The 27,884-nt window shown below is 45.1% G+C and overlaps 1 protein-coding gene across 4 annotated transcripts in view; it reads right to left on the reverse strand.

Annotated features, from left to right (window-relative positions):
• LOC129818116 (disabled homolog 2-interacting protein-like) overlaps nt 1–27,884 on the reverse strand; it is a 405,090-nt gene that overhangs the window by 181,643 nt on the left and 195,563 nt on the right. For all 4 annotated transcript variants that reach the window (XM_055873702.1, XM_055873700.1, XM_055873703.1 and 1 more), the window contains one exon: nt 6,347–6,459. In XM_055873702.1, coding sequence (XP_055729677.1) covers nt 6,347–6,459 — 113 coding nt within the window. The remainder of the gene's footprint in view (nt 1–6,346; nt 6,460–27,884) is intronic.

Raw genomic sequence — 27,884 nt, forward strand, 5'->3', positions numbered from 1 at the left:
GCGCCCTCCATCTAAAACCCACCATACTCTCCGCCCCACATACCCCCTGCCACTGATGTGCCTTCACTCCTGTTAGGCTTCTAATGTTCCTAACCTTAACAGCAGAGGTTGTAGAGGGCTTTACCTCCCACCCCCTCAAACTCCCCCAGGCTCGGAGTGTTAAAATCTGACAAGTCCTCCAGACCCCCTTGCCAGTCCCCAGTCTCTGCCGTCACCTGCAGTGGCGGAAACGTTGGTGGCCCCTCTCCCTTTGGCCTCTCAAACACCCCCCTTACCTGTTCAGACAGTGTCTCCTGGACCTCCTCCAGGAATCTCTCCAGCAGCCTAAGAGACGTTATTCCTGTTTGTTGAGCCAAGACCTCCGGGGTTTTCCACCCCTCCTCTCCCAGCATTCTCAGGTCACCTAGCCTTTGTACACCCCCTGCCATCAGTTGCCTCTGCAGGGTGGCAGACTGAACCGATCTCAAAGGGATGGCTGGGTTGTGGAAAGTAGGCTCCTCCCACACCCACTGCCCAGGCTCCACACCCCCTTCTCGTGTGGGCCTTAATAGCTGCCAGGTCCTCAGCACCGCAGAGTAAAACTCTGAGAGACCTGCTGTACTCAGCCTCTCCAGCTTCATGAGGAACAGCTGCCGGTCCAACCCTAATCCGCCAGCTCTCCTCAGCAGTGCGCATGCTGGTTCCCTCCAGCCAACATCAGTATGGTACAGCAGTCTCTGCGCCGCCTTTAGCCGGAAAGCAGCCATCCTGCTCTCCAGTTCCACCAGGCCCTGTCCTCCTTCGTGGACGGTCATGTACAACACTGCTGCCTTCAGCCAGTGATGGCCCGACCAAAAGAAGTCCACCAGCTTGCGTTGCAGGTCTGCAAGCAGACCGGCGGGGGGGTTGAGGACAGCCAGTTTATGCCACAAGGAAGATGCCACCAGGTTGTTAATTATCAGCACCCTCCCTCTATATGACACTTGGGATAGGAGCCACCTCCACATGGCCAGTCTTGACACCACTGCCTGTGACAGCCCCTCCCAGTTCTTCCTGACCCACCTCTCCGAGCCCAGGTACACCCCCAACACTTTAAGCCCTTCACAACCCCACTGCAAACCCCCTGGAAGCAGAGGAGGAGCCCTATCCCCCCCATGCTCCACATAACAGAGCTTTGCTCTTTCCCCAGTTTACCTCAGCTGATAAAGCTCCCTTGTACACCTTCAGACTGGTCTCTAGTTCCTGCATATCTTGCCCATCCCTGACCATCACAGAAACATCATCTGCATATGCTGAGACTGCTATTCCTGTCACCACACCAATGCCTGTCCAGCACACTCCCTGCAATCTCCTGCGTAGCAGTCCTAAAAATGGCTCAATGGCTAGTGTGTATAGCTGCCCAGATAGAGGGCATCCTTGTCTAATGCCCCGTCTCACCCAGACTGGCCTACTGAGCCCCCCTCCCACCTTAACCATACATGACGCCCCAGCATACAACAGCTTCACACAGGTCACAAAACTCTTCCCAAACCCAAACACAGACATCACATTAAACAGATACTCATGATCCACTCTATCAAAGGCCTTCTCTTGATCTAAAGAGACCAGTCCAAAATTCACATTAGAACCTCTCGACAAGTCCAACATGTCCCTAATCAAGAACAAGTTGTCCGTGATTGAGCGTCCCGGTACACAATATGTCTGGTCCTTGTGTATTATAGAGTCCAGATGGGACTTCAGTCTGTTAGAGAGGACCTTGGCAAAAATCTTGTAGTCCGCACAGAGTAATGCCACAGGCCTCCAGTTCTTAAGTTCACACAAGTCCCCTTTTTTGGGCAGGAGAGTCAGAGCCGCCCGACGGCAGCTCATCGGCAACTCTCCTACCCCGATGCACTCACGCAAGACGCAAAAGAAGTCCTGTCCAATTATTCCCCAGAATTTTTTGTAAAACTCCACTGGAAGTCCATCGACCCCCGGTGCACGACCGGGGGACATCTGGGTTACGGCCTCTGCCAGTTCATGTGACATCAGAGGAATGTCCATTTCATCCCTCTGTGCCCGAGAGAGCTTAGGGAGTCCTGCAAACAAGACCTGAGCACACATAGGATCACACATTTCTGCCCTATACAATTCAGTATAAAACTCCACAGTCCGCTCCCGCATCTCCCCCACCACAGAGGTCACCCGCCCATCAGAGAGCCGTAAACAATGCATACCCTTGGCTTCACTGCTCTGTCTTTCCAAACCAAAGAAGAAGGAGCTGGGAGCATCCATCTCCTTGAGCATGGAGAACCTAGCTCTTACAAGTGCTCCCTTTGCTTTAACCTGGAAAAAACTGCCCAGGTCCCTACGTAATTCGGCTAAATTAGCCTGGAGGCCTACATTGCCTTGCCCCACCATCTCTACCTCCATCTCACTAATACACCGCTCTAGTTCCCCCAATACTCTCCTAGCCTCTGAGGATGAGAGAGCTGTGTACTGTTGACAGAAAAGCCGAATTTGCACTTTCCCCACATCCCACCATTGACCCAGAGACTCATACTCCTCTCTTCGCTGCCCCCACCTTTCCCAAAAAGTCTGGAAACCTGAGCAAAAAGTGGCATCTTGTAAGAGCTTTACATTGAACTTCCAGTAAGATGCCTGCCGGGGCCCTGGTGAAATAGACAGCCGAGCCATGGTTATGTGATGATCCGAAAACCCCACCGGGAGAATGGTAGCGCCCAGCAGCCTATTGCTCTGATTCCTGGACATGTAAAACCTATCAAGTCGGGCTGCACTCACCCTAGCCCCAAAAACCTTCACCCATGTATACTGTCTTGTGTTGGGATGTTTAGTTCTCCAAACATCCACTAGGTCAAACTGATTAATGATGTCCCTTAACACCCCCACTGACACTGAATGAGGCTCTTCCCCATTTCTATCTGTTGTAAAATCCATTGTACAGTTCCAGTCACCTCCGATCACCAGCGTCTCCTCAGGCGCTACTTGTGAGAGTTCCTGTCTAAGACTCCCAAATAGAACCCCTCTTTCTCTCCCTGTGTTAGGCGCATACACATTTATAAAAACAAAACCCATGCTGTTAATTTCTGCTTTAACAACAAGCAACCTGCCCTTACACACCTCCTTTGAGGAGCAAATTTTTACAGACAGACCCGGTGCAAAAAGGACTGCCACCCCTGCACTAAGATTTGTCCCATGGCTCAACACACTTGCCCCTTTCCACCAGAGCCCCCAATCAACTTCATTCACCACATCACTATGCGTCTCCTGCAGAAACAACACATGTACTTTTTTTTGTTTTACATATTCACCCAACACACTCCTCTTTCCCGCATCTCTGGCGCCATTTATATTAAGCGAGCCTACCCGAAGAGTCTCCATAAGAAGTGGGAGAAAAGCCAGCAGAGAAATAGACCAATAGCAAAGCTCAAAAAGCCCCAGTGTCAGAAAGAAATTAAACATTTAAACAGTGTCTGAAGGTAAACCTTTACGCACTGTTGTGACCCACTTCCTCAACCTAAACCGTTTCCTGGGTGAGAGGACACCATGCCCCTCATTTCTCATACCATGTTGTACTGATCTTACAAACTTTCTAGGATCAGGAAAAAGAGCCTCAAGATTAACTTTTTTCCCCTTAGTCTCATTCAGGAATCTTGTCAGTTCAATCAACGTGTACTTAGACCCCTCTGGTTGACTGGCTGTCAGCTCCGGGCCAATTGAAGAGGAGTCTGAAAAAAATAACTCCTCATCCTCTTCCTCAGACTCACTTTCCTCCTCTTCTCTATCTCCCACCCTGACCACCTGCTCTTTCTCTCTGGTTAGGGCCTCACCCACAGCAACAGGCAACATTTCCATGGTGCCTTTGTCCACACCCTTTTTCCTTTTCCGCTTGACACCCTCCTCCTCCCCCCCTAATCTCTTACACTTCCCCACTATACTCTCCTCATCCACGAGAATAACCTGACTAGACCCAGTATCATCTACACCACCCTCCATAGCATGACTAGGCCCAGCATCATCTACACCACCCTCCATAGCATGACTGGGGCCAGCCTCAGCTACCCCACCATCCATAGCCTGACTAGACTCGGCCTCTGCTATACCACCATCCATATCCTGCCTAGACCCAGCACCCTTTACACCACCCTCCATAGCATAACTAGGCCCAGCCTCAGCTACCCCACCATCTCTAGCCTGACTAGACCCAGCCTTATCTACCCCACCATCTCTAGCCTGACTAGACCCAGCCTCCACTACCCCACCATCTCTAGCCTGACTAAACTCAGCTACAGCTACCCCACCATCTCTAGCCTGACTAGGCCCAGCCTCATCTACACCACCATCTCTAGCCTGACTAGGCCCAGCCCCTGCTGTCTGCATCTCCTTACATCCTGCACTTTGACCTCGATTTCCCCCACTGGCGCTTGTACCCTCACCTTGTCTACGGCCTTTGTGTGGGCACGCTAAACTCTTCTGCCCCAAATCCCCACATTCAAAACATCGTAGACTATCTGTGCTGGCAAAACCTGCATAGAGCCCCTCCCCATGTCTCACTTTAAAGTGCACATTTAGCTGTTGCTCGTTGTTGTTCAGAAACATAAACACTTGCCTCCTGAACGAAACAACGTGCTTAACGGCATCTGCCTGAAAACCTGCTGACAGTACACGAAACCCGCTAGCAAACTTACCAAAACGACTCAGCTCTTTCCTAATTTGATCATCCGTAATAAACGGAGGCAAATTTGCCACTACAACTCTTGTTGAAGGGGTAGAGAGAGGTGAAATTGACACCAACACATCCCTTACAAATATTCCGCTAGCAATTAGCCTACCAACCAAATTAGCCCTTTTCATGAACACAACCACAGCTTTGTTCATTCTAGAAGCAGAATGTATAAACTCAGCTCCTACCTGTTCGCCGACCGCGAGCAGAACCTCCTCCACCTTAACTCCGTTCTCAGGAACACACCTGAATCCATGCTGTATCGACAGCGTCTCCTCCACGCTAGGCTGAGAAGCCATCGCGCACACCACACCTTACAAACTCCAGGAAAGTTACTCTGTCCTCTTCCACCCTAACTTTGAAAAAAAACTTTGGATACCGCTAAAACAAATACTGCATTAACCCTCCACCATAGAAAATAACATGTAAAGAAAAGAATCAAGAAAGTTAGTTAGGATAGAGCTTTCCACACCAAACACTCAAACTCCAAAAACACCCAGCATGCACTGCGAGAGAGAGAGAGAGAGAGAGAGAGAGAGAGAGAGAGAGAGAGAGAGAGAGAGAGAGAGAGAGAGAGAGAGAGAGAGAGAGAGAGAGAGAGAGAGAGAGAGAGAGAGAGAACAGAGAGAGAACAGAGAGAGAACAGAGAGAACACAGAGAGAGAGAGAACACAGAGAGAGAGAGAGAGAGAGAGAGAGAGAGAGAGAGAGAGAGAGAGAGAGAGAGAGAGAGAGAGAGAGAGAGAGAGAGAGAGAGAGAGAGAGAGAGAGAGAGATGGAGAGATGGAGAGAGATAGCGATGGAGAGCGATGGAGAGAGAGAGAGCGATGGAGAGAGCGATGGAGAGCGATGGAGAGAGTGATGGAGAGCGATGGAGAGAGAGAGAGCGATGGAGAGAGAGCGATGGAGAGAGAGAGAGAGAGAGAGCGAGGGAGAGAGATAGAGACAGAGAGACAGAGGGAGACAGAGAGACAGAGGGACAGAGAGACAGAGGGAGACAGAGAGACAGAGGGACAGAGAGACAAAGAGACAAAGAGACAAAGAGACAAAGAGAAAGAGAAAGAGAAAGAGAAAGAGAAAGAGGGAGAGAGAGGGAGAGAGAGAGAAAGCGATAGAGAGAGAGAGGGAGAGAGCGAAAGTGATAGATAGAGGGAGTAAACTACATCAACTACAGTTTTATTAGCTGAGAAACTAGTAAAAAACATGAGTGGCGCTTTTCTACAGTTCTCAATCTATAGAATGAATCTCTGTATGAACCAATCAAAGAGTTCTGCAGTGGATAGTGAAGCATTTCCATTGGTTTAGCCATGAATATACATCCTGAATGTATTCTGATGTCAGTTTACAGTTTACCCAGAGGTTCTCTTCTCCACTCATCTTTACTCCACTCTCCAATCTCTTATTGATGGGGATGTGTTCTGCTAATAAGTCATTAACTGCTAATTGATGACTCTCATAAACTAATTTCTGCAGTTTATTAATTAGCTGTTATTATTTACACACACACACACACACACACACACACACACACACACACACACACACACACACACACACACACACACACACACACACACACACACACACACACACACACACACACACACACACACACACACACACACTCCAGTAGGTCAGTACTCACGGTGACTCTGAAGGGCGTGGCAGCAGCGGCAGGTTCCATGGTGTGGGTGATCTTGTCCGGTGCGCTACCAGGCATGCTCCGTCTGCGGCCCGTTCGCTCAGGGGGCGATTCTGCTGAGAGAAGGAGAGAGAGATATTAATATATATATATATATATATATATAGAGAGAGACAGAGAGAGAGACACAGCGAGACAGAGAGAGAGACACAGAGAGACAGAGAGAGAGACAAAGAGACAGAGAGACAAAGAGACAGAGAGACAAAGAGACAGAGAAAGAGAAAGAGAGAGAGAGAAAGAGAGAGAGGGAGAGAGAGGGAGAGAGATAGAGAGAGAGAGAGAGAGAGAGAGAGAGAGAGAGAGAGAGAGAGAGAGAGAGAGAGAGAGAGAGAGAGAGAGAGAGAAAGTGATAGATAGAGGGAAAAGGATATCGGCTAGGTACATTGGGTAAAGGCACATTCGTACAACATGCTTTGTTCACTGCAAATTCAGGCAGAGTTCAGGATTCAGTAATAGGCTGTTATCAATAACGTCATAACTCCTGTTTTTTTTCACTCCTGGTTTTCTGATGTCTCTAAATAGAAAGCCCTCTGATCTAATCTGCAGCTGATAGTTCTTTCTCTATCAATGTGTGTGTTCTATGTCAGTGGTGGCTGGTGGGAGGAGCTATAGGAGGATAGGCTCATTGTAATGGTTGGTATGGAATACATGGAATGGTATCAAGCACATGGAAACCACATGTTTGTCTCCATTCCAGCCATTACAATGAGCCCGTCCTCCTATAGCTCCTCCCACCAGCCTCCACTGTAAGTGTTTTCACTACAGAGGGATTTCATGTAATTCATGTTATCACAGACATTGATTGTTACTGCTCAGAGACTTTAGGTACCATGTGCTACGGATCGGGACATGTCCACTACAGGAATGTGAGACATGCCAGTATGCATGTCTATACAGAGACTTCAGACTATGGTGCAGTAAAGAACAGGACTGATATTAACCATGGGCTGCCATGTAGTGAACTAACATAACCTTTCACTATTTCTATTGGATACATGCTTGGTACACAACAACTCTGCTTGTATGTCAATTGGTAGAGACCTGAAACTAGCAATACCACAATGTCTTTCTGTCTTTCTGTTAACTTGTTAACCAAAGCCTTGTGTAACTCCACTGTATTAATACAGTACACAGAGTAATTGAATAAAGACAAGAGAACGTCTGATAGATGGAGAACACCCATCCTGCTGGGCCTGACTGGCCATCGATGGAAACATCCTGTACTGTACATGTTGATTTAGTCACTATTGTGCTCACGGTGTGCTGTAAAACATCCAGATCAGCTGTATAGATAGGCAAACACTGATACACACACACACACACGCACGCACGCACGCACGCACGCACGCACGCACGCACGCACGCACGCACGCACGCACGCACGCACACACACACACACACACACACACACACACACACACACACACACACACACACGCACACATGGCAGGATAAGAGGGTCTGCTAAATGACTAAAATGTAAATGTAAAAATGTAAATGTAGTTAGCTGCATTGTTTTTATTGTGGACAGCGTTTCACCTGGTACAAAGTTTGCAAGTAAAACGTGGTCTTCAGGACTCGTGATGAGAAGCCTCGTTTACATGTACTCTGCGTATGGTACACAGCACTGTGCAGATGGTTGCAACATGTGTAGCAGCATGCAGTAGGATTTTACACACTAATTTCACCATCACATAATGGTGTGTGTGTGTGCGCATAGTGTATGTGGTACAGTATATTACAGTGGTTTCCTCTCACATTGTGAACATATGCAGGGGCCAGATGTGAATCCCCCCCCCCCCCCCCCCCCCCCCACACACACACACACATCTGTGTACCATTAGGGAATGGGAAAAGCAGGAGGTGCAATAGCCAAACAGAGGTACTAGAAATGCACGTTGAAGTTGCCCCTGTGTGAGTTAATCAAACATTCCAACATCCTCAATGATCTGTTCATTGAGGGACAATTAATCCCCTTGTTGCCATGGCAGCAGCATATCAGGCACTTTAAGATAATATTTCTCAGTGTGTGTGAGTGTGTTGTGTGTGCGCAGGCTTGTGTGTGTGTGTGTGGCAGCAGATAGAGGTGTGTGTGTTATGTGTAAGGTCCGTTAGAGGACACACACAGCAGATGTGTGTGGTTATATTGTTATCTATGAGAGGTGTGGTTATATTGTTATCTATGAGAGGTGTGGTTATATTGTTAACTATGAGAGGTGTGGTTATATTGTTATCTATGAGAGGTGTGGTTATATTGTTAACTATGAGAGGTGTGGTTATATTGTTGTCTATGAGAGGTGTGGTTATATTGTTAACTATGAGAGGTGTGGTTATATTGTTAACTATGAGAGGTGTGGTTATATTGTTGTCTATGAGAGGTGTGGTTATATTGTTGTCTATGAGAGGTGTGGTTATATTGTTGTCTATGAGAGGTGTGGTTATATTGTTAACTATGAGAGGTGTGGTTATATTGTTGTCTATGAGAGGTGTGGTTATATTGTTAACTATGAGAGGTGTGGTTATAATGTTGTCTATGAGAGGTGTGGTTATATTGTTAACTATGAGAGGTGTGGTTATATTGTTGTCTATGAGAGGTGTGGTTATATTGTTGTCTATGAGAGGTGTGGTTATATTGTTAACTATGAGAGGTGTGGTTATATTGTTAACTATGAGAGGTGTGGTTATATTGTTGTCTATGAGAGGTGTGGTTATATTGTTAACTATGAGAGGTGTGGTTATAATGTTGTCTCTGAGAGGTGTGGTTATATTGTTGTCTATGAGAGGTGTGGTTATATTGTTAACTATGAGAGGTGTGGTTATATTGTTGTCTATGAGAGGTGTGGTTATATTGTTAACTATGAGAGGTATGGTTATAATGTTGTCTCTGAGAGGTGTGGTTATATTGTTGTCTATGAGAGGTGTGGTTATATTGTTGTCTATGAGAGGTGTGGTTATAATGTTGTCTCTGAGAGGTGTGGTTATAATGTTGTCTCTGAGAGGTGTGGTTATATTGTTGTCTCTGAGAGGTGTGGTTCTATTGTTGTCTATGAGAGGTGTGGTTATATTGTTAACTATGAGAGGTGTGGTTATATTGTTGTCTATGAGAGGTGTGGTTATAATGTTAACTATGAGAGGTGTGGTTATATTGTTGTCTATGAGAGGTGTGGTTATATTGTTGTCTATGAGAGGTGTGGTTATAATGTTGTCTCTGAGAGGTGTGGTTATATTGTTGTCTCTGAGAGGTGTGGTTCTATTGTTGTCTATGAGAGGTGTGGTTATATTGTTAACTATGAGAGGTGTGGTTATATTGTTGTCTATGAGAGGTGTGGTTATAATGTTGTCTCTGAGAGGTGTGGTTATATTGTTGTCTATGAGAGGTGTGGTTATATTTTTATCTATGAGAGGTGTGGTTTTATTGCCCACTACTCAATGAGGTTAAACTATCCAGCCTGTACAAGCCCTTCTCCTCTTTCTCCTCCTTTTCCCCTTCATCCTGCTCTCTCTCATTCTTCCTCTCCTTCAACTCTTCTTCCATCTTCTTCTTATCTTCCTCCTCCATAGCACAATAAAACATCCCCCCTCCCTCCCTCTCTCCATCTCCTTGTCCTTCCCTCCATCTCTCCTAACAGTTAGTTAATAGGACAGTCTCACACCACCAGGCAGTGTGGGTGTCAGGGGACCTGGGGGATGATGGTGCACAGATGGCAGTCAACTGGCTTGGCTTTTGTAAAGCTGCTCAGACTGGGTCTCTGAGTGTCTAGTTAATTGCCCTCTATGGGGTCTGTCAGGGGAAGATAAGAGGCTGGATGGAGGAGTGGAGAGAGTCACCATAGGGACATCAAAGACCCCGCTTGAGAAACAGTATGTATCCCTCAGAGACAGACAAGATGCTGAAATCACAGAGATGGTGGTTAAACAGTTGTGTGTGTGTTTCTACATGTGTATGCAGTATGTGTTTCTCTCTCTCTCTCATAGTCAGAACTCTATTACACGTGTCTGTCGCTGACCCATATTGTCACTGCCAGCCTTAGGAGTGACAGCTACCTTTCTCTCTCTTTCGCTCCTCTCTCCCCTCTCTCTCCATCCTTGCTTTGCCACAATGGGCAATTTTCTCAATGCTCCGTTCCCATGGCAACCCCACCAACTTGCCCCAACTGACTGACAGAGAATTCTGAAGTCTCTTTTGCTAGCTACCTATACCTACAGTACCACCAAATCGGTGCTGATCACACCTGCTCTCCCATTCTCCCGTTTTCATTCAACTCTGTAAGAGATGGGGAGGTTTGAAAATCCATTCCGTGCCTGATTGTGCACTCATATATACAGTCAACTCATAAACATACATTCATCAGAGTCACTCCTCTTCCAGGGTAGCTTTACTGAAAACAACTTATCAAGGCTTTATAGAGCTCCATAAGCACTACATAGGTGCTTTACAAATCACTTCAAAGCCGTCATAGTTAGGTGTGTCTCCTCTGAGGTAGACTGTCTCATTAGCCTCTATGAGCCTGGAGTCAGACAGCATGCTTCCTCTGGCCATCCGGAGTGGAGCAGGGCCTGGAGCACACACTACCCTGCAGACACCCTGACCAGGACATTCCAGGGAGAGGCATGCTCTCATTCCCTCCTCTCACTGAAACAATGGATTCCCCCCCTGCCAAGAAAGCACTCAGCTTGAAACAGCTTCAACTGAAACACCAGGGTCCCTATGGATCCATTCATGTTAGCGTGTGTGTCAACGTCTGTGTGTGCTATTGTCTGTGTATTTGTATAAAGCACAGTGTATGGTGAGGTAATGCATCACTCTGTTATAAAACAGAGACAATAGATAGCATCTGATGTAATCATACATGGGACAGAGAAACATGCTGAATACAGTACACTGACTCCTGCTCATGGGTTCATGATGACCTTAATGACAGAACTCAGGCCATCGTGATTGATGAGGTTAAGTCTGAATTTCTTGAAGTAGATAAAGGTGTACAACAGGGGTTGATTTTAGGATCGGTTCTCTTCACTATTTATATAAACACTATTGGTCAATCTGTTAAAAATGGTAAACTTCATTTATATGCAGATGATACTATTATGTATCCTATTGCCCTGACTGTTGATCTGTGTCAACATTACAGTCAGATTTAATAGCTATACAGGAACCCCTTGCTCATTTAAAACGTGTGCTTAATATGGGCCAAATTAAATTCATATTATTTTAAACTCTTGTAAGAATGTTACAGATGAATTACATGTTCACTTATTATAGGGTTCTCCAATCGAATGTGTTCCTGCATATAAATACTTAGGCGTTTTGATTGATGTGGATTTGACGTTTAGAAGACATATAGATGAGCTGGTTAAAAAGCTAAGATTTAAAGTTGGCTTTTTCTACAGAAACAGATTGTGACTTTCTCTAAGCAGTAGGAAGCAGATAATTAAATGAACCTTTTTATCTGTTCTTGATTCCGGTGACATTATTTATCAAAGTGCAGCTGCAACTACTCTTTGGATGCCATCTACCATAGTGCCCTTCGTTTTGTTACAGGTGACAGTTTTTATACTCGTCACTTATATATATATATTCATTTTTTGTGTGCATAATGTGTATTTTTTGTATTCGATTATACAGGGAACATTTGGAAAAGAGACCTGTCTCAATATGTTTTCCCTGTCAAAATAAAGCTTAAATCAAATCTGTGATAGTTTGCAAGCCCTGTCACATCCGATGAGCATCAGAGCCGGTGTCGTACGATTCGATCTTAGTCCTGTATTGATGCTTTGCCTGTTTGACGTCAGAGGTCCTAGTGGGATTTCTTAGAAGCGTCTGGATTAGTGTCATGCTCCTTGAAAGCGGCAGCTCTAGCCTTTAGCTCAGTGCGGATGTTGCATGTAATCCAGGACTTCTAGTTAGGATATGTACGTACGGTTACTGTGGGAATGACATTGTCAATGCACTTATTAATGAAGCTGGTGATTGATGTGGTCAACTCCTCAATGCCATCGGATGAATCCTGGAACATATTCCAGTCTGTGCTAGCAAAACAGTCCTGGCCGCCTCTGGATGAGCATTTTCTTGTTTGCTTATTGCCCTATACAGCTTGTTGAGTGCAGTCTTAGAGCCAGCATTGATTTGTAGTGGTAAATAGACATCTATGAAAAATATAGATGAAAACTCTTGGTATATAGTATGGTCTATAGCTTATTACGAGGTATTCTAACTCCGGTGAGTAGAACCTGGAGACTTCCTTAATATTAGAGATCAAGTGCCAGCTGTGTTAATAAAGAGACATACACCTCCCCCTTTGAGCTTACCTGAAGCTGCGGTTCTGTCCTGCCGATGCATAGAAAAATGTTATGTTATCCATGTCCTTGTTCAGCCATGACACCGAGAAACAAAAGGATATTACAATTCTTCAACTCTCGTTGATAGGATAGTGTCAAACGGAGCTTGTCCAATTTCTTCTCCAGTGATTGTACATTTGTCAATAGAACGGAGGATTGAGGCGGGTTATCTACTTGCCGATATGGTTTCGTCAGGGTCCCCGCACGTAGGCCTCTTTTGCACTGTCACTTTCTCTCCCGAGTCTCTGGGATTAGGAACTGGTCCGGGGTGAGCAGTATGTCCTGCGTCGCCGACTCCTTGAAGAAGACATTTTAATCCAAATTGAGGTTAGTGATCGCTGTTCTGAAAAGGAAACAATGCCAAACAACGGCGGAAACAATGGCCGGAACATTATGTACAAAAAACGTTAAGATCAACGCAAAAAAACGCTATCCATTCCAGTGCAATTCTTTTCAAGGTGTCTGGGAGTGCATAGGGATTGGTCTGGGTTTGTGTTCTAGCCGCAATCACTGTTCATGCACCGGCAGATTAGGTAAGCTTCTACTGAGAACAACTTATGTAAATGTCTTCTCATTGTGGAAGCACCATAGAGCTACTTAGCATAGTGACTCATTTAGAAAGAGAACCTGTAGAGGAGAGGACTCATCATATGACGGAAAGGGGAGAGGTGTAAGGACGAGAAAGAGTGTGAATGGAAAATCACCTTCCGTCTTTATTGCCACACACACACAAACACACACACACACTGTACTCTACTAGAGGTAGTCTAGCCTTGGCGGCAGGGAGCCTAACAGTTATAGTGTTGGGCCAGTAACGGAAAGGTTGCTGGTTTGAATACCTGAGCTGACAAGGTAAAAAATCTGCCAATGTGCCTTCAGCAAGGCACCCTAATTTGTTCCAGTGGTGCCAAACTACTATGGCTGACTCAGCAAAACAACGCATTTTACCACACCTATCTGGTGTACGTGGCAACAAAACATCTTATTTTTTAAGTGTTTTTAGTACCCTCTCAGCTTTTGTCTTGTTGTCTATGAATAAATGGTCAGGCTTTTGACTCATCCTGACAGTGACAACACAACCAATGAATACAGAGATCTGAGTATGCCCTTGGCATGTTGTTTTGGATAGCGATATGTAGTCTTTATGACCTTTTAGAAGTTATTTTCAGGCCAAAAAATAACTCAACTATTCTGAAGGGGTCACACATCTATGCAGTTATGACAGGAGAGAGAGGATAGCTGCAGTTTAATACACACACACACACACACACACACACACACACACACACACACACACACACACACACACACACACACACACACACACACACACACACACACACACACACACACACACACACACACACACACACACACACACACACACACACACAGCATGCTGAGAGGGGCCAGTGATATGATGAGTGAAAATCACAGGCTGTCCGAGAGCTAAGATTCTGTTTACTCTCTGTCTCTGTCTGGAGGGATATCTTCTGCTCTTCTCTTTCTTTTCTCTCTCCCATGTTTCTATTTTTCTCCACTCCCCCTTCACAAATACATCACCCTCTTTATTCCCTCCTCTCAACTGTGAGACAAGCAACACTTGTCTTGACTGGCTGACACCACTGCAGAAACATCGCTCTCTTTGCCTGAATATGAAAAGCTGTTTCAAGTCACTCATTGAGCACTCTGCTTATTACTTCACATATTTATTTATTTCATCATTGTGCGGATGTTCATGTCTTGTTTTGACACCCTGGTGTTTTCAGTGAAATGCTGCGAGACAGATATTTAATGGAACTTTCACAGAAAAGGCCAAAAGCAGTACTTACACAAGTGACAAGCATAACACAAAAACAGATAGCAATCACTAACAAAGTCCACTGGTCACAATAAGAAGAATCATTAATTGCCAATGTTAAGAGATGAGTCTCACTGGGTTAGTATATATATATATATATATATATATATATATATATATATATATATATATATATATAGAGAGAGAGAGAGAGAGAGAGAGAGAGAGAGAGAGAGAGAGAGAGAGAGAGAGAGAGAGAGAGAGAGAGAGAGAGAGAGAGAGAGAGAGAGAGAGAGAGAGAGAGAGAGAGAGAGGCCGATTTCTTGTTTAGGTTGGCTTCAGAGGGCCTTTGTCTGTGTGTTTGTGGGAAAGGCGGGCTGGAGGAGGCAAGAGGAGGAGGAAGTAGATGTTTTTGCAGAGAGAGCAACATAGGTTCAGCATTCCTGTCAGTGCTGTCAGACCCCTCTAACCTTCCAAGGCCTGGTCCAACCACATAGAACACATGCAATGTTACAGTGTCATAATGAACAGGCAGAATGTTACTGCGTGACATAGAACAGAGCTGAACCAATAACACACAGCAACTAACACAACATGGCCTATACAACACAGACACATAACAAGCATGTACATACCCAAATAGGGAAAACAAGACGCTAAAAGTAAACTAATAGGTTTAAAGATGAATGGACTAAACGAATGCACTGCGGGGCAGAGTGTGTGTGTGTGTGTTGAAGTGTTGACAGGAGGGTCTTAGAGAGAGGATGGGTAGAATCACAACCTTTCCTCTACCTCCCTGTCCCCTGACACCCACAGCCAAACCACTCTCTGTTCCCTCTGGTCCCTATGGTAATCTGAGGGTAAATCTCCAGGATTAGGGGGAATCAACCAGCACCTGTCTCCCCTTTATAGGAGTCTGTTTGGGACTGAGAAGTGCTCAGTCATCTGGCCCCTCTCCACCTATGCCAGTGCAGGCTTGTGTAGGAAGCAGCTTCCAGGCTCAAACCTCCATCCAGTCTAGTCTAGTCCTGGCTGTGTTTAGGTACTGTAGAGAGCAGCTTCTAATGCCACCGGCTTTATGACGACAACCAGGGCTAAAATCCTGGGTTAAACATCATGATGATCTGACAGTATATCAGTATAACAGCAGAGTACAGGCGTCAGAGCCAGGACGTGTTCCAGTTTCCTGTGTTTAGCTATAAATGAGCTTGGGTTTTGGAAACTGACTCATCGTTCAGTCCCATGTTGGTGCAGCCATGTTTCCCATACACAGGCCTGCTTCACTTCCTCAGTTCTTGCTAGTTCAGTGTGACACACATGGATAGGAAACAACAATCTGTGTGTTGTGTGTGTGTGTGTGTGTGTGTGTGTGTGTGTGTGTGTGTGTGTGTGTGTGTGTGTGTGTGTGTGTGTGTGTGTGTGTGTGTGTGTGTGTGTGTGTGTGTATGAATGTTACACAGCCTTCATTCAACAGCTGCTGCTGGATGGTGGACTGATATAATGTGAGTGTGTTGGTGAGAATGAACGGAGAGAGAGGGGGAGTATGATGGAGAGATAGAGAGAGTGTGATGGAGAGATAAAGAGAGTGTGATGGAGAGATAGAGAGAGTGTGATGGAGAGATAGAGAGAGTGTGATGGAGAGATAGAGAGAGTGTGATGGAGAGATAGAGAGAGTGTGATGGAGAGATAGAGTGTGATGGAGAGATAGAGAGAGTGTGATGGAGAGATAGAGAGAGTGAAAAACGAGATAAAGGCCTGTATAGGAGAGGACACACAAAGGGAAAACCAAAAGCACACAAACACACACTACACTGCACACTACACTATAAAACATTACACTACACTTTAATACACTACAATACAGTGCATTTGGAAACTATTCAGACCCCTAGACTTTTTCCACATTTTGATACATTACAGTCTTATTATAAAATCGATGAAATAAATACAAATCCTGATCAATCTACAAATCAAATTGTATCGGTCACATACACATGGTTAGCAGATGTTAATGCAAGTGTAGCGAAATGCTTGTACACAAAATACCACATAATGACAAAGCGAAAACACGTTTTTAGAAATTGTAGCAAATGTATATAAGAAAAAAAACAGAAATACCTTATTTAAATAAGTATTCAGACTCTTTGCTATGAGACTCGAAATTGAGCTCAGGTGCATCCTGTTTCCATTGATCACCCTTGAGATGTTTCTACAACTTGATTGGAGTCCACCTGTGCTAAATTCAATTGAGTGGATATGATTTGTAAAGGCACACACCTGTCTATATAAGGTCCCACAGTTGAGAGTGCATATCAGAGCAAAAACCAAGCCATGAGGTTGAAGGAATTGTCCATAGGGCTCTGAGACAGGATTGTGTCGAGGCACAGATCTGGGTAAGGGCACCAAAACAATTCTGCAGCATTGAAGGTCCCCAATAACTCAGTGGCCTCCATCATTCTTAAATGGAAGAAGTTTGGAACCACCAAGACTCTTCCTAGAGCTGTCTGCCAAACGGGGAGAAGGGCCTTGGTCAGGAAGATTGAACAAGAACCCGATGGTCACTCTGACAGAGCTCCAGAGTTCCTCTGTGGAGATGGGAGAACCTTCCAGGAGGACAACCATCTCTGCAGCACTCCACCATGAAAGCCCGTTTGGAGTTTGCCAAAAGGCACCTAAAGGTCTCTCAGACCATAACAAACAAGATTCTCTGGTCTGATATGCCAAGCGTCACGTCTGGAGGAAACCTGGCACCATCCCTACGGTGAAGCATGGTGGTTGCAGCATCATCCTGTGGGGATGATTTTCAGCGGCAGGGACTGGGAGACTAGTCAGGATCGAGGCAAAGATGAACAGAGCAAAGTACAAAGAGATGCTTTATGAAAACCTGCTCCAGAGCGCTCAGGACCTCAGACTGAGGCGAACGTTCACCTTCCAACAGGACAACGACCCTAAACACACAGCCAAGACAACGCAGGAGTGGCTTCGGGACAAGTCTCTGAATGTCCTTGAGTGGCCTAGCCAGAGAACTGAACCCAATCGAACATATCTGGAGAGACCTGAAAATAGCTGTACCAACGACGCTCCCCATCCAACCTGACAAAACTTGAGAGGATCTGCAGAGAGGAATGGGAGAAACTCCCCAAGTACAGGCCTGCCAAGCTTGTAGCGTCATACACAAGAAGACTCCAGGCTGTAATCACTGCCAAAGGTGCTTCAACAAAGTACTGAGTAAAGGGTCTAAATACTTATGTAAATGTGATATTTCAGTTTTTAATTTGCAAAAATGTCTAAAAACCTGTTTTTGCTTTGTCATTATGGGTGTAATGTGTGTAGATCCAGTTTAGAATAAGGCTGTAACGTAACAAAATGTGGAACAATTCAAGGGGTCTGAATACTTTCCGAATGCGCTGTATAATACACTACACTACACTACCATACACTACACTATAATTATCTCTCTCTCTCTCTCTCTCTCTCTCTCTCTCTCTCTCTCTCTCTCTCTCTCTGTCTCTCTCTTTCTCTCTCTCTGCATCTTACTCTCACCTTCTCTCCCTCCCTCACTCACTGAAGCACTTCACAGGCCAAGTCCTTCACAGACTAAACGTCTATGTGTGTCTACCTATGTCTCTGTGTGTGTGTGTGTGTGTGTGTGTGTGTGTGTGTGTGTGTGTGTGTGTGTGTGTGTGTGTGTGCCTGTAGTATTATTGTACCCAGGTGGTGAGATAAGAGAAGCCAAAACAACCGGTTTGAATATGTAAATGTAAATAAACTTCCTTCAGGTACAGTTATAGACTAGACATGATAAGACTAGCAATGATAGGAGCTGTTCCACTGAGAGACAAACAAGGACAGGCCAGACACACACACACACAAAAGTGTCATCCCATTCCCTAAGTCTTTCCTTAGAATTGATTCAGTGACCCTGGCACAAACAAACAAGACTATAACACCACTGCAATACCAGTGGTGTTATAGCAATAGCAATGTCTGTGTGCAGTTCCACAGGACCCATGTGTATATAATGGGGGAGACCACATACAGGGTGGATGATTACAGAGCTATCTCCCATTCTATTCTCCTCTCCTCTCTTCTCCTCTCCTCTCCTCTCCTCTCCTCTCCTCTCCTCTCCTCTCCTCTCCTCTCCTCTCCTCTCCTCTCCTCTCCTCTCCTCTCCTCTCCTCTTCACTCTTTTCTTCTATTCTATTCTTCTCAAACAAAAGACAGAGGCAATCACTCGCTAACGAGCAGAACTGGGCTCAGTAGAGCATCAATAAAGCAAACACAAGCATGTACACACACTGGCACACAAGGAAGCAGTCTGACACGCACACCCTCCTCCTGTCCACTTCATAATTGGACAAATCCCCATCAGAGGCAAGTTAGTAAACAAACATAAAACATTTTTAGATATAACAGTGCAAACTTAGCCAGGGAGGTCAGACAAGACGTAATGCAAACACAGAGCACAATATCATCACACTATGTCACATGTCTGCTATCATACTGTATCACAAAGCAGGACAGTGTAGGGCAGTGGGTGTGTTGTGTTGTGTCGTGTTTCAGCTCCTGTCTGTCTGTCTGTCTGTCTGTCTGTCTGTCTGTCTGTCTGTCTGTCTGTCTATCCGTCTGTCTACTCTTTCTGCTCTCCTGGTTCTGTAGCTAAGTATGTAATAAAGATCAAGGGGGACAATTGTCCTGGGAACTCACCCACGTGACCGTGACAAGATGGCGACGACAGACATGTTCGCCCTGATTTTAGCTCCTAGCCAACTTTGCAGTATTTGGTGTTTTTTGGTGTTATTTCTTACATTATTTGCTCAGAATGTTTCTTGCATTATTACCTACAGCCCAAAATAACTTTTATTATTAGATCGACAGTCACTCACCACCATTTTGACCGGAGATTTGACTTCCCTGAATTGGATCCTTTGATTAAACTCCGCAAGGCAGTTCCATTCATCATCTGGGCTGCAACAAAACGCCGACGCCAGAGAAGCGAAAGAAGGAGTGGGCTTCCAATCAATTTCAGGAGGTGTGCATACTATCCACCACTTCTGAGTATATTATTCACTAATGTAGATGAGCTCCGGGCAAGGGTCTCTTTCCAGAGAGACATCAGGGACTGTAACATGCTCTGTTTTATGGAATCATCGCTCTCTTCAGATATCTTGTCCTAGTCTATTCAGCCAGTGGGTTTTTCTGTCCATCGCGAGGACAGGAAGAAAAAAACTCTCTGGGAAAAAAAAAAGGTGGAGGTGTATGTTTCATGGTCAACTACTCATGGTGTGATTGTGGTAACGTACAGGAACTCAAGTCCTTTTGTTCTCCCTCGTCAATAGCTCCTGAGAGAATTTTCTTCAGTAATCGTCACTACAGTGTATATTCCCCCCCAAGCCGACATCGCGAAAGCTCTCAAGGAACTACATTGGACTTTACACAAACTGAAAAGCACATATCCCAAGGCCACATTTATTGTAACTGGAGACTTTAATAAAGAAAATCTGAAGGAAAACGCTACCAAAATGCTAACAGCACATCTCCTGTGCTACTCGCGCATAGAGCACTCTGGATCATTGCTACACCCCCCCCCCCCGCCCTCTCTTCAGCAAATCAGATCCTGCCACCATTTTGCTATTCCCCTCCTATAGGCACAAACTTAAATAAGAAGTACCCACGGTAAGGACTGTTCAACGTTGGTCTGACCAATCGGAACCTATGCTTCAAGATTGTTTTGATCACGCGGACTGGGAAATGTTCTGGGTTACCTCTGAGAATAGTATCAATGTATACACTGACTCGTTGACTGAGTTCATCAGGAAGTACATAGAGGATGTTGCTCCAACGGGGACAAAAAAATGTGGATAGATGGCAACATTCGCACAAAACTGAAAGCACAAACCACCACATTTAACCACAGAAAGGTGGCTGGAAACATGGACGTGTACAAAGAGACCAGCTATGACCTCCGTAAGGCATTTAACTTATTCAATCTCTCCCTATCCCAGTCTGTTGTCCCCACTTGCTTTAAGATGTCCAGAATTGTTCCTGTACCCAAGAAAACGAAGGTAAACTAAATGACTATCACCCTATAGCACTCACTTCTGTCATCATGAAGTGCTTTGAGAGGCAAGTTAAGGATCATATAACCTCCAACTTACTCGACACCCACTACAATTTGCATACCGCCCCTATAGAGCCATTGACGATGCGATCGCCATAGAATTGCACACTGCCCTATCCCACCTGGACAAGACTAATATCTATGTAAGAATGCTGTTCATTGACTATAGCTCAGCATTCAACATCATAGTACTCTCCAAGCTCATCATTAAGCTTGAGGCCCAGGGTCTGAACCCCACCCTGTGCCACTGGGTCCTGGACTTCTTGACGGGCTGACACCAGATGGTGAATGTAGGCAACAACCCTTCTGCTACGCTCATCTTCAACACGGAGGGCACCACAGGGGTGCATGCTCAGCCCCCTTCTGTACTCCCTGTTCACCCATGACTGAGAGGCTACGCTCATCTTCAACACGGAGGGCACCACAGGGGTGCGTGCTCAGCCCCCTTCTGTACTCCCTGTTCACCCATGACTGAGAGGCTACGCTCATCTTCAACACGGAGGGCACCACAGGGGTGCGTGCTCAGCCCCCTTCTGTACTCCTTGTTCACCCATGACTGAGAGGCTACGCACGTCTCCAACTCAATCATCAAGTTTGCTGACGACACAAGAGTGGTAGGCTTGATTACCAACAACAGCAAGACAGCCTACTGGGAGGAGGTGAGGGCCCTGGCAGAGTGATGCCAGGAAAATAACCTCTCCCTCAACGTCAACAAAATAAAGGAGCTGATCGTGGACTTCAGGAGACAGCAGAAGGAGCATGCTTCTATCCACATCAATGGGCTGCAGTGGAGAGGATGAAAAACTTCAAGTTCCTTGACGTACACATCACTGACAACCTGAAATCATCCATTCACACAGGCAGTGTTGTGAAGAAACAACAGCGCCTCTTCAAACTCAAAAAGCTGAAGAAATGTGGCTTCTACAGATGCTGACACTGCTCGTTCTGGAATTTTGTAATTTCTTTCTTTAAATGTTTTGAATTATGTGCGTATTGTTTTGTATTGCTAGGTATTATTACTGCATTGTTGGAGCTAAAATGCAAGCATTTTCCTGAACCTGCCATAACATCTGCAAATATGTGTATGTGACCAATAACATATTTTGGTTGTTGTTGTGTGTGTGCATATCTATGTACTTGTCTGTGTGTTTGTGTGTGCGTGTGCATGTCTGTCTCTCTCTGTTTGTGTACTGTGTATGTGTGTTTGTTTGTATTTGTGTGTGAACTTTGTGTCTAGGAGAGGTTGTGCACTTTGACAAAAAGTTCATGACAGAGAGGAGACATCAAAGCGACCCTATTATCTCATCCTGACAGACAGACAGACAGACAGACAGACAGACAGACAGACAGACAGAGAGACAGAGAGAGAGAGACAGATATAGGTTAGAAATCACAAAGAAACAACACCTTTGTAACGATTTTCCTGTAGCTTCTGACAGACATTCACAATGACATTACGACAGGCATGTTGGAAACTAATACCAATGAGAGATTGGAACCTGGAACTATCCCAACTGTAGTCTGGTTACAATAAGAGATTGGAACCTGGAACTTCCCAACTGTAGTCTGGTTACAATAAGAGATTGGAACCTGGAACTATCCCAACTGTATTCTGGTAACATTAAGAGATTGGAACCTGGAACTATCCCAACTGTATTCTGGTAACATTAAGAGATTGGAACCTGGAACTATCCCAACTGTATTCTGGTAACATTAAGAGATTGGAACCTGGAACTATCCCAACTGTAGTCTGGTTACAATAAGAGATTGGAACCTGGAACTATCCCAACTGTATTCTGGTAACATTAAGAGATTGGAACCTGGAACTATCCCAACTGTATTCTGGTTACAATAAGAGATTGGAACCTGGAACTATCCCAACTGTATTCTGGTAACATTAAGAGATTGGAACCTGGAACTATCCCAACTGTATTCTGGTAACATTAAGAGATTGGAACCTGGAACTATCCCAACTGTATTCTGGTAACATTAGCTCAGCTGGAGCATATTCTGTCTGTCCCTGTCGACCACCTGTCTTTTTTCTAAATGTCTCCTGTCTGTCTTTTTGAACACTAACTGTCCCAACTGTCTTGTATCTGTATCCACTAACAGATGTACTGCGACTTGAACAAACTATAAACACACTTCCTCAACTGACATCCTCAGCTGGCTACAACTTATAAATACAGCACATAGCAAGAAGAGCAGCAGGCTACAGGGGAAGGGAAATCAGTTGTGTACTGACTGTAGGTTGTGTACTCTGTTAAAGAAAAACCTTGTGGATGTAATTATCGTAACAAACTCATTGATCAAACACAGCCCACAGCAAACAGCTCAAGGACAACTCAGAGAGCGTTGCTGTTTTCTGCCATAACAGATGCAACAGACAGATGTGTGTGTGTGTATGTGTAAGACCCTACAAAACCTATAAACAAAGTATAACTTTATAACAAAAGCAGAAACAGGCCCTGGTTGTAGTCAACAGCTTAGCTACACTGAACATAGTAGTTGTCGCAAGTGTTTGCGTTTGAAAGAGAGAGAGTGACGTATGAGAATGTAATGGTGTGGGTTACACCTCAATGGAAAATAAGTCGTCAGATATTTAATTTACATAAAGAGAGAATTAAATAGTGAGTGATAGTGAGAGAAATTTCAAACATCTTTCTCTTTTGAAACCTTTGTGTGTTTAATGTTGATTTGTGATTGTTTATTCCACTTGCTTTGGCAATGTTAACATATGTTTCCCATGCCAATAAAGCCCCATTGAATTTAATTTATTTGAGAGAGAAAGAGCGAGAGAGAGAAAGAGAGAGACAGAGACAGGGAGAGAGACAGAGACAGAGACAGAGAGAGAGACAGAGAAGAGAGAGAGAGAAAGAGAGAGAAGAGAGAGAGAGAAAGAGAGAGAGAAAGAGAGCTAGAGAGAGAGAGAGAGAGAGAGAGAGAGAGAGAGAGAAAGAGAGAAAGAGAGCTAGAGAGAGAAGAGAGAGAAGAGACAGAGACAGAGACAGAGACAGAGAGAAGAGAGAAAAGAGAGAGAGAGAGAGAGAGAAAGAGAGCTAGAGAGAGAGAGGGGGGGAGAGAAAGAGAGAGAGAGGGGGGGGAGAGAGATCATATTGGTCTGTGTTACCCCTGCTGGCTGCTGGTCTGCTGCGGCTGCGGGACCTGCTGCGTTGCCGTTGGAGACGAGTGCGTCCCAGAAACCTGTAGTAGTACGAGGGTCTACCAGAACCCTTCCTGGTAATGCCTGCCCCTGCCATAGTCCTTCCAAACAGTCAGGAAAAAGCCAGTCCAACTATCCCACTGTCCCAAGATCACTTTAATTTCACTCACTCAGTGTACCTCTACCCCCAACTTCACAAAAACACTCCAACTTCACTCAATAAACTGTCCACATATTTCCCAAAAATCTGCTCCCCTCCCAGAGCATCAGCTGACAGTGTCCAGAATGCTTTGTGTGTGTATCCTGAATCACAGAAAAGCTGTTCCCGTTCCAATCGCCTGCCAGGAGGGACTGGAAGAATTCTGCAGAGAGAGAGAGAGAGAGAGAAGGAGAGAGAGTCCACTCCTCCTCTGTCATTCTCTCACTCAGTCATTAAGTCAGCCACTAAGGCAGAAGCCTACTAACTACCCTGAGAGATACTCTTACAGTGCCTCTACTCCCTCCCCTCCCTCCCGTGTGTGTGTGTGTGTGTGTGTGTGTGTGTGTGTGTGTGTGTGTGTGTGTGTGTGTGTGTGTGTGTGTGTGTGTGTGTGTGTGTGTGTGTGTGTGTGTGTGTGTGTGTGTGTGTGTGTAGAGGGCTGGTATGACATTGAGTTGAGAGAGAATATCAGAAGAAAAGTTTGGGCTGTGGTGAAAACCTGCCAGGGATCAGCAGTGGGTTGGAATGGGGTGGAAGTGCAACAGGAAGCCGTTTGATTTCCATGGCTTCACATCTGTCTTTCTATCTCTCCTTCCTCTATCTTTCTCTTCCTCTCTATTTCTCATTCACTATTCTCATTTCCTCTTCCAGTCTGTCTTTTCACAGACTGACATTATCTTTAAACCTCAACATATGACACTATAATATGATTTAGTCTCTCAAACCCCCTTCCATTCCTATGCTACAGTAACTTCACAATCCCAGTCCACTCCAAATGACTCTAGAGTCACAGCCCAGTCCAGTCTAATCCAGTCCACATGTTAGGGTTATCTTGCTCCCGAGTGGTGCAGCAGTCTAAGGCACTGCATCTCAGTGCTTGAGGCGTTACTACAGACACCCGGGTTCATATCCAGGCTGTATCACAACCGGCCGTGATTGGGAGTCCCATGGGGCGGCGCACAATTGGCCCAGTGTTGTCCGGATTTGGCTGGTGTAGGTTGGTAGTTAACAGAAAATCTATGGCAATCTATGTAATTTTGATAATTTATACTTGAATAAAACATTTATTCACATAGAGTATTAATTTACTATATCTATTTACATATGTCCATGAGATTCCAATAGATAGAAAATAGCCTAATTAATGAAAAAAGCATCCAATCCACAATCATATTATTTTCAATGAACTCTGCAACTCTTCCAACAAATACATATTGTAGCGGCAGGTAGCCTAGTGGTTAGAGCGCAGGACTAGTAACGAATGTGTTGCAAGATTGAATCCCCGGGCTGACAAGGTAAAAATCTGTCGTTCTGCCCCTGACCAAGGTAGTTAACCCACTGTTCCTAGGCCGTCATTGAAAATAAGAATTTGTTCTTAACTGACTTGCCTAGTTAAATAAAAATGACAAATTAAACATCTCAGGCTCATACTTGCCCCTAGGCATGCCTTTGACAACCCATAACAGTAGAGCTCTAGGCATGTCAGAGAATCAATAGGAGTCAGCTCTATAGGTGTGGGTCTAGCAGCTGGACTATACCACCGCTAGATGGACACTTTTATTTATTTAACACAAAGAGGGTCACACGCACGCGCACACCTGCGCACACCTGCGCACACCCGCGCGCGCACACACACACACACACACACACACACACACACACACACACACACACACACACACACACACACACACACACACACACACACACACACACACACACATCCCATATGTATAGACTGTACACTATACCATCTACTGCATCTTGCCTATGCCGTTCTGTACCATCACTCATTCATATATATTATGTACATATTCTTTATCCCTTTACACTTGTGTGTATAAGGTAGTAGTTGTGGAATTGTTAGGTTAGATTACTTGTTGTTTATTACTGCATTGTCGGAACTAGAAGCACAAGCATTTCGCTACACTCGCATTAACATCTGCTAACCATGTGTATGTGACAAATACAATTTGATTTGATTTGATTTCACACACACACACACACACACACACACACACACACACACACACACACACACACACACACACACACACACACACACACACACACACACACACACACACACACACACACGCTAGATATCCATTCATACTGTACATACACTGAGTGTACAAAACATTAAGAACACCTTCCTAATATTGCATTGCATCCCCTCACCCCCTTTGCCCTCTGAACAGCCTCAATTTGTCGGGGCATGAACTCTACAAGCTGTTGAAAGCGTTCCACAGGGATGCTGGCCCATGTTTTTTTATTTGTTTAATTTAACCTTTATTTAACTAGGCAAGTCAGTTAGGAACAAAATCTTATTTACAATGACGGCCTACCACGGCCAAACCCCCCCTAACCCGGACGACGCTGGGCCAATTGTGCGCCACCCTATGGGACTCAATGCAGTGTCTTAGACCGCTATACGCCCCTCAAGCTACGCTTGTTGACTCCAATGCTTCCCACAGTTGTGTCAAGTTGGCTGGATGTCCTTTGGGTGATGGACCATTCTTGATACACACGGAAAACTGTTAAGCGTGAAAAACCCAGCAGCATTGCAGTTCTTCACACAAACCGGTGCGCCTGGCACCTACCACCAAACCCCATTCAAAGGCACTTACATATTTTGTCTTGCCAATTCACCCTCTGAATGGAACACCTACACAATCCATGTCTCAATTGTCTTTTAACCTGTCTCCTCCCCTTCATCTACATTGATTGAAGTAGATTTAACAAGTGACATCAATAAGGGACCATAGCTTTCACCTGGATTCACCTGGTCAGTCTATGTCATGGAAAGAGCAGGTGTTCATAATTTTTTGTACACTCATTGTATGTGTACAATACAAATTAGTTACAATTGGATTTCGAGTATATTTTGAGTTTCAGTGTGTACAAAAACCCAGAGTTTAGCACCTGGTAGAGGCAGTAGAGACAGAAGCCCTGCAGTTAGACCAAACTGCGGATGTATAACCACATTTGGAATCAAACTCCTTTGCTAGACAACATTGGTGAAGAAAAATGTCCTTCTACCTCTCTAATATAATCATAGTCTTTCCTTGGACCACATTATTTGACCAAATCCATCTCTCTCTCCCTCACTCCATTTCTGCCTCTCTTCCCTCCTCTCTGTTGAGTAATGATTGAAGGGTTGTAGTGATATTCCCTTGGTGGTAGTGTAGTGAGAGAGGTAGGCCTGGGGACGACAGTGCTACAGTATGTGATTCTTAGAGTGGTTTAACATGAACTCAGCAGAGCACATTAACTTACACAAACAGGAGCAGTGTTCACTCAGAGGGCTAGCTAACAGACAGACAGGTATTGTGTTCACTTTGTCCCTCAGAGAGTGGTTAAGGAGACCAGTGCTGGATATACAACACCCTAGAGCACTCCAGAGCAGACAAGACACACACGAATACGCACGCACGCACGCACGCACGCACGCACGCACACACACACACACACACACACACACACACACACACACACACACACACACACACACACACACACACACGCACACGCACACGCACACGCACACACGCACACGCACACGCACACGCACACACACACACAATTCCTCTGTGTGGGTTTATAGTACTGTATGTTAGATTTATACGCCGGCAGCCTGTAGCTGAGCCAGATCATACTAGTGAGAGCTGCTGACACCTTAGCTGTCCCTCCTCAATTTTCACTGGGTTCATTGTGATGGGATAGTTAACACACTGAAGCTAGGCAGATATACTGCTGCTGCTAACACACTGGGGGCTAGGCTGATATACTGTTCTGTTCTGTCTACACTGGCTTCGCTAACAAGGGTGCTATTGTAACTCCTTCCCAGTGCGATCA

Source organism: Salvelinus fontinalis, chromosome 21 (assembly GCF_029448725.1).
Source record: "Salvelinus fontinalis isolate EN_2023a chromosome 21, ASM2944872v1, whole genome shotgun sequence".
Classification (NCBI taxonomy): domain Eukaryota; kingdom Metazoa; phylum Chordata; class Actinopteri; order Salmoniformes; family Salmonidae; genus Salvelinus; species Salvelinus fontinalis.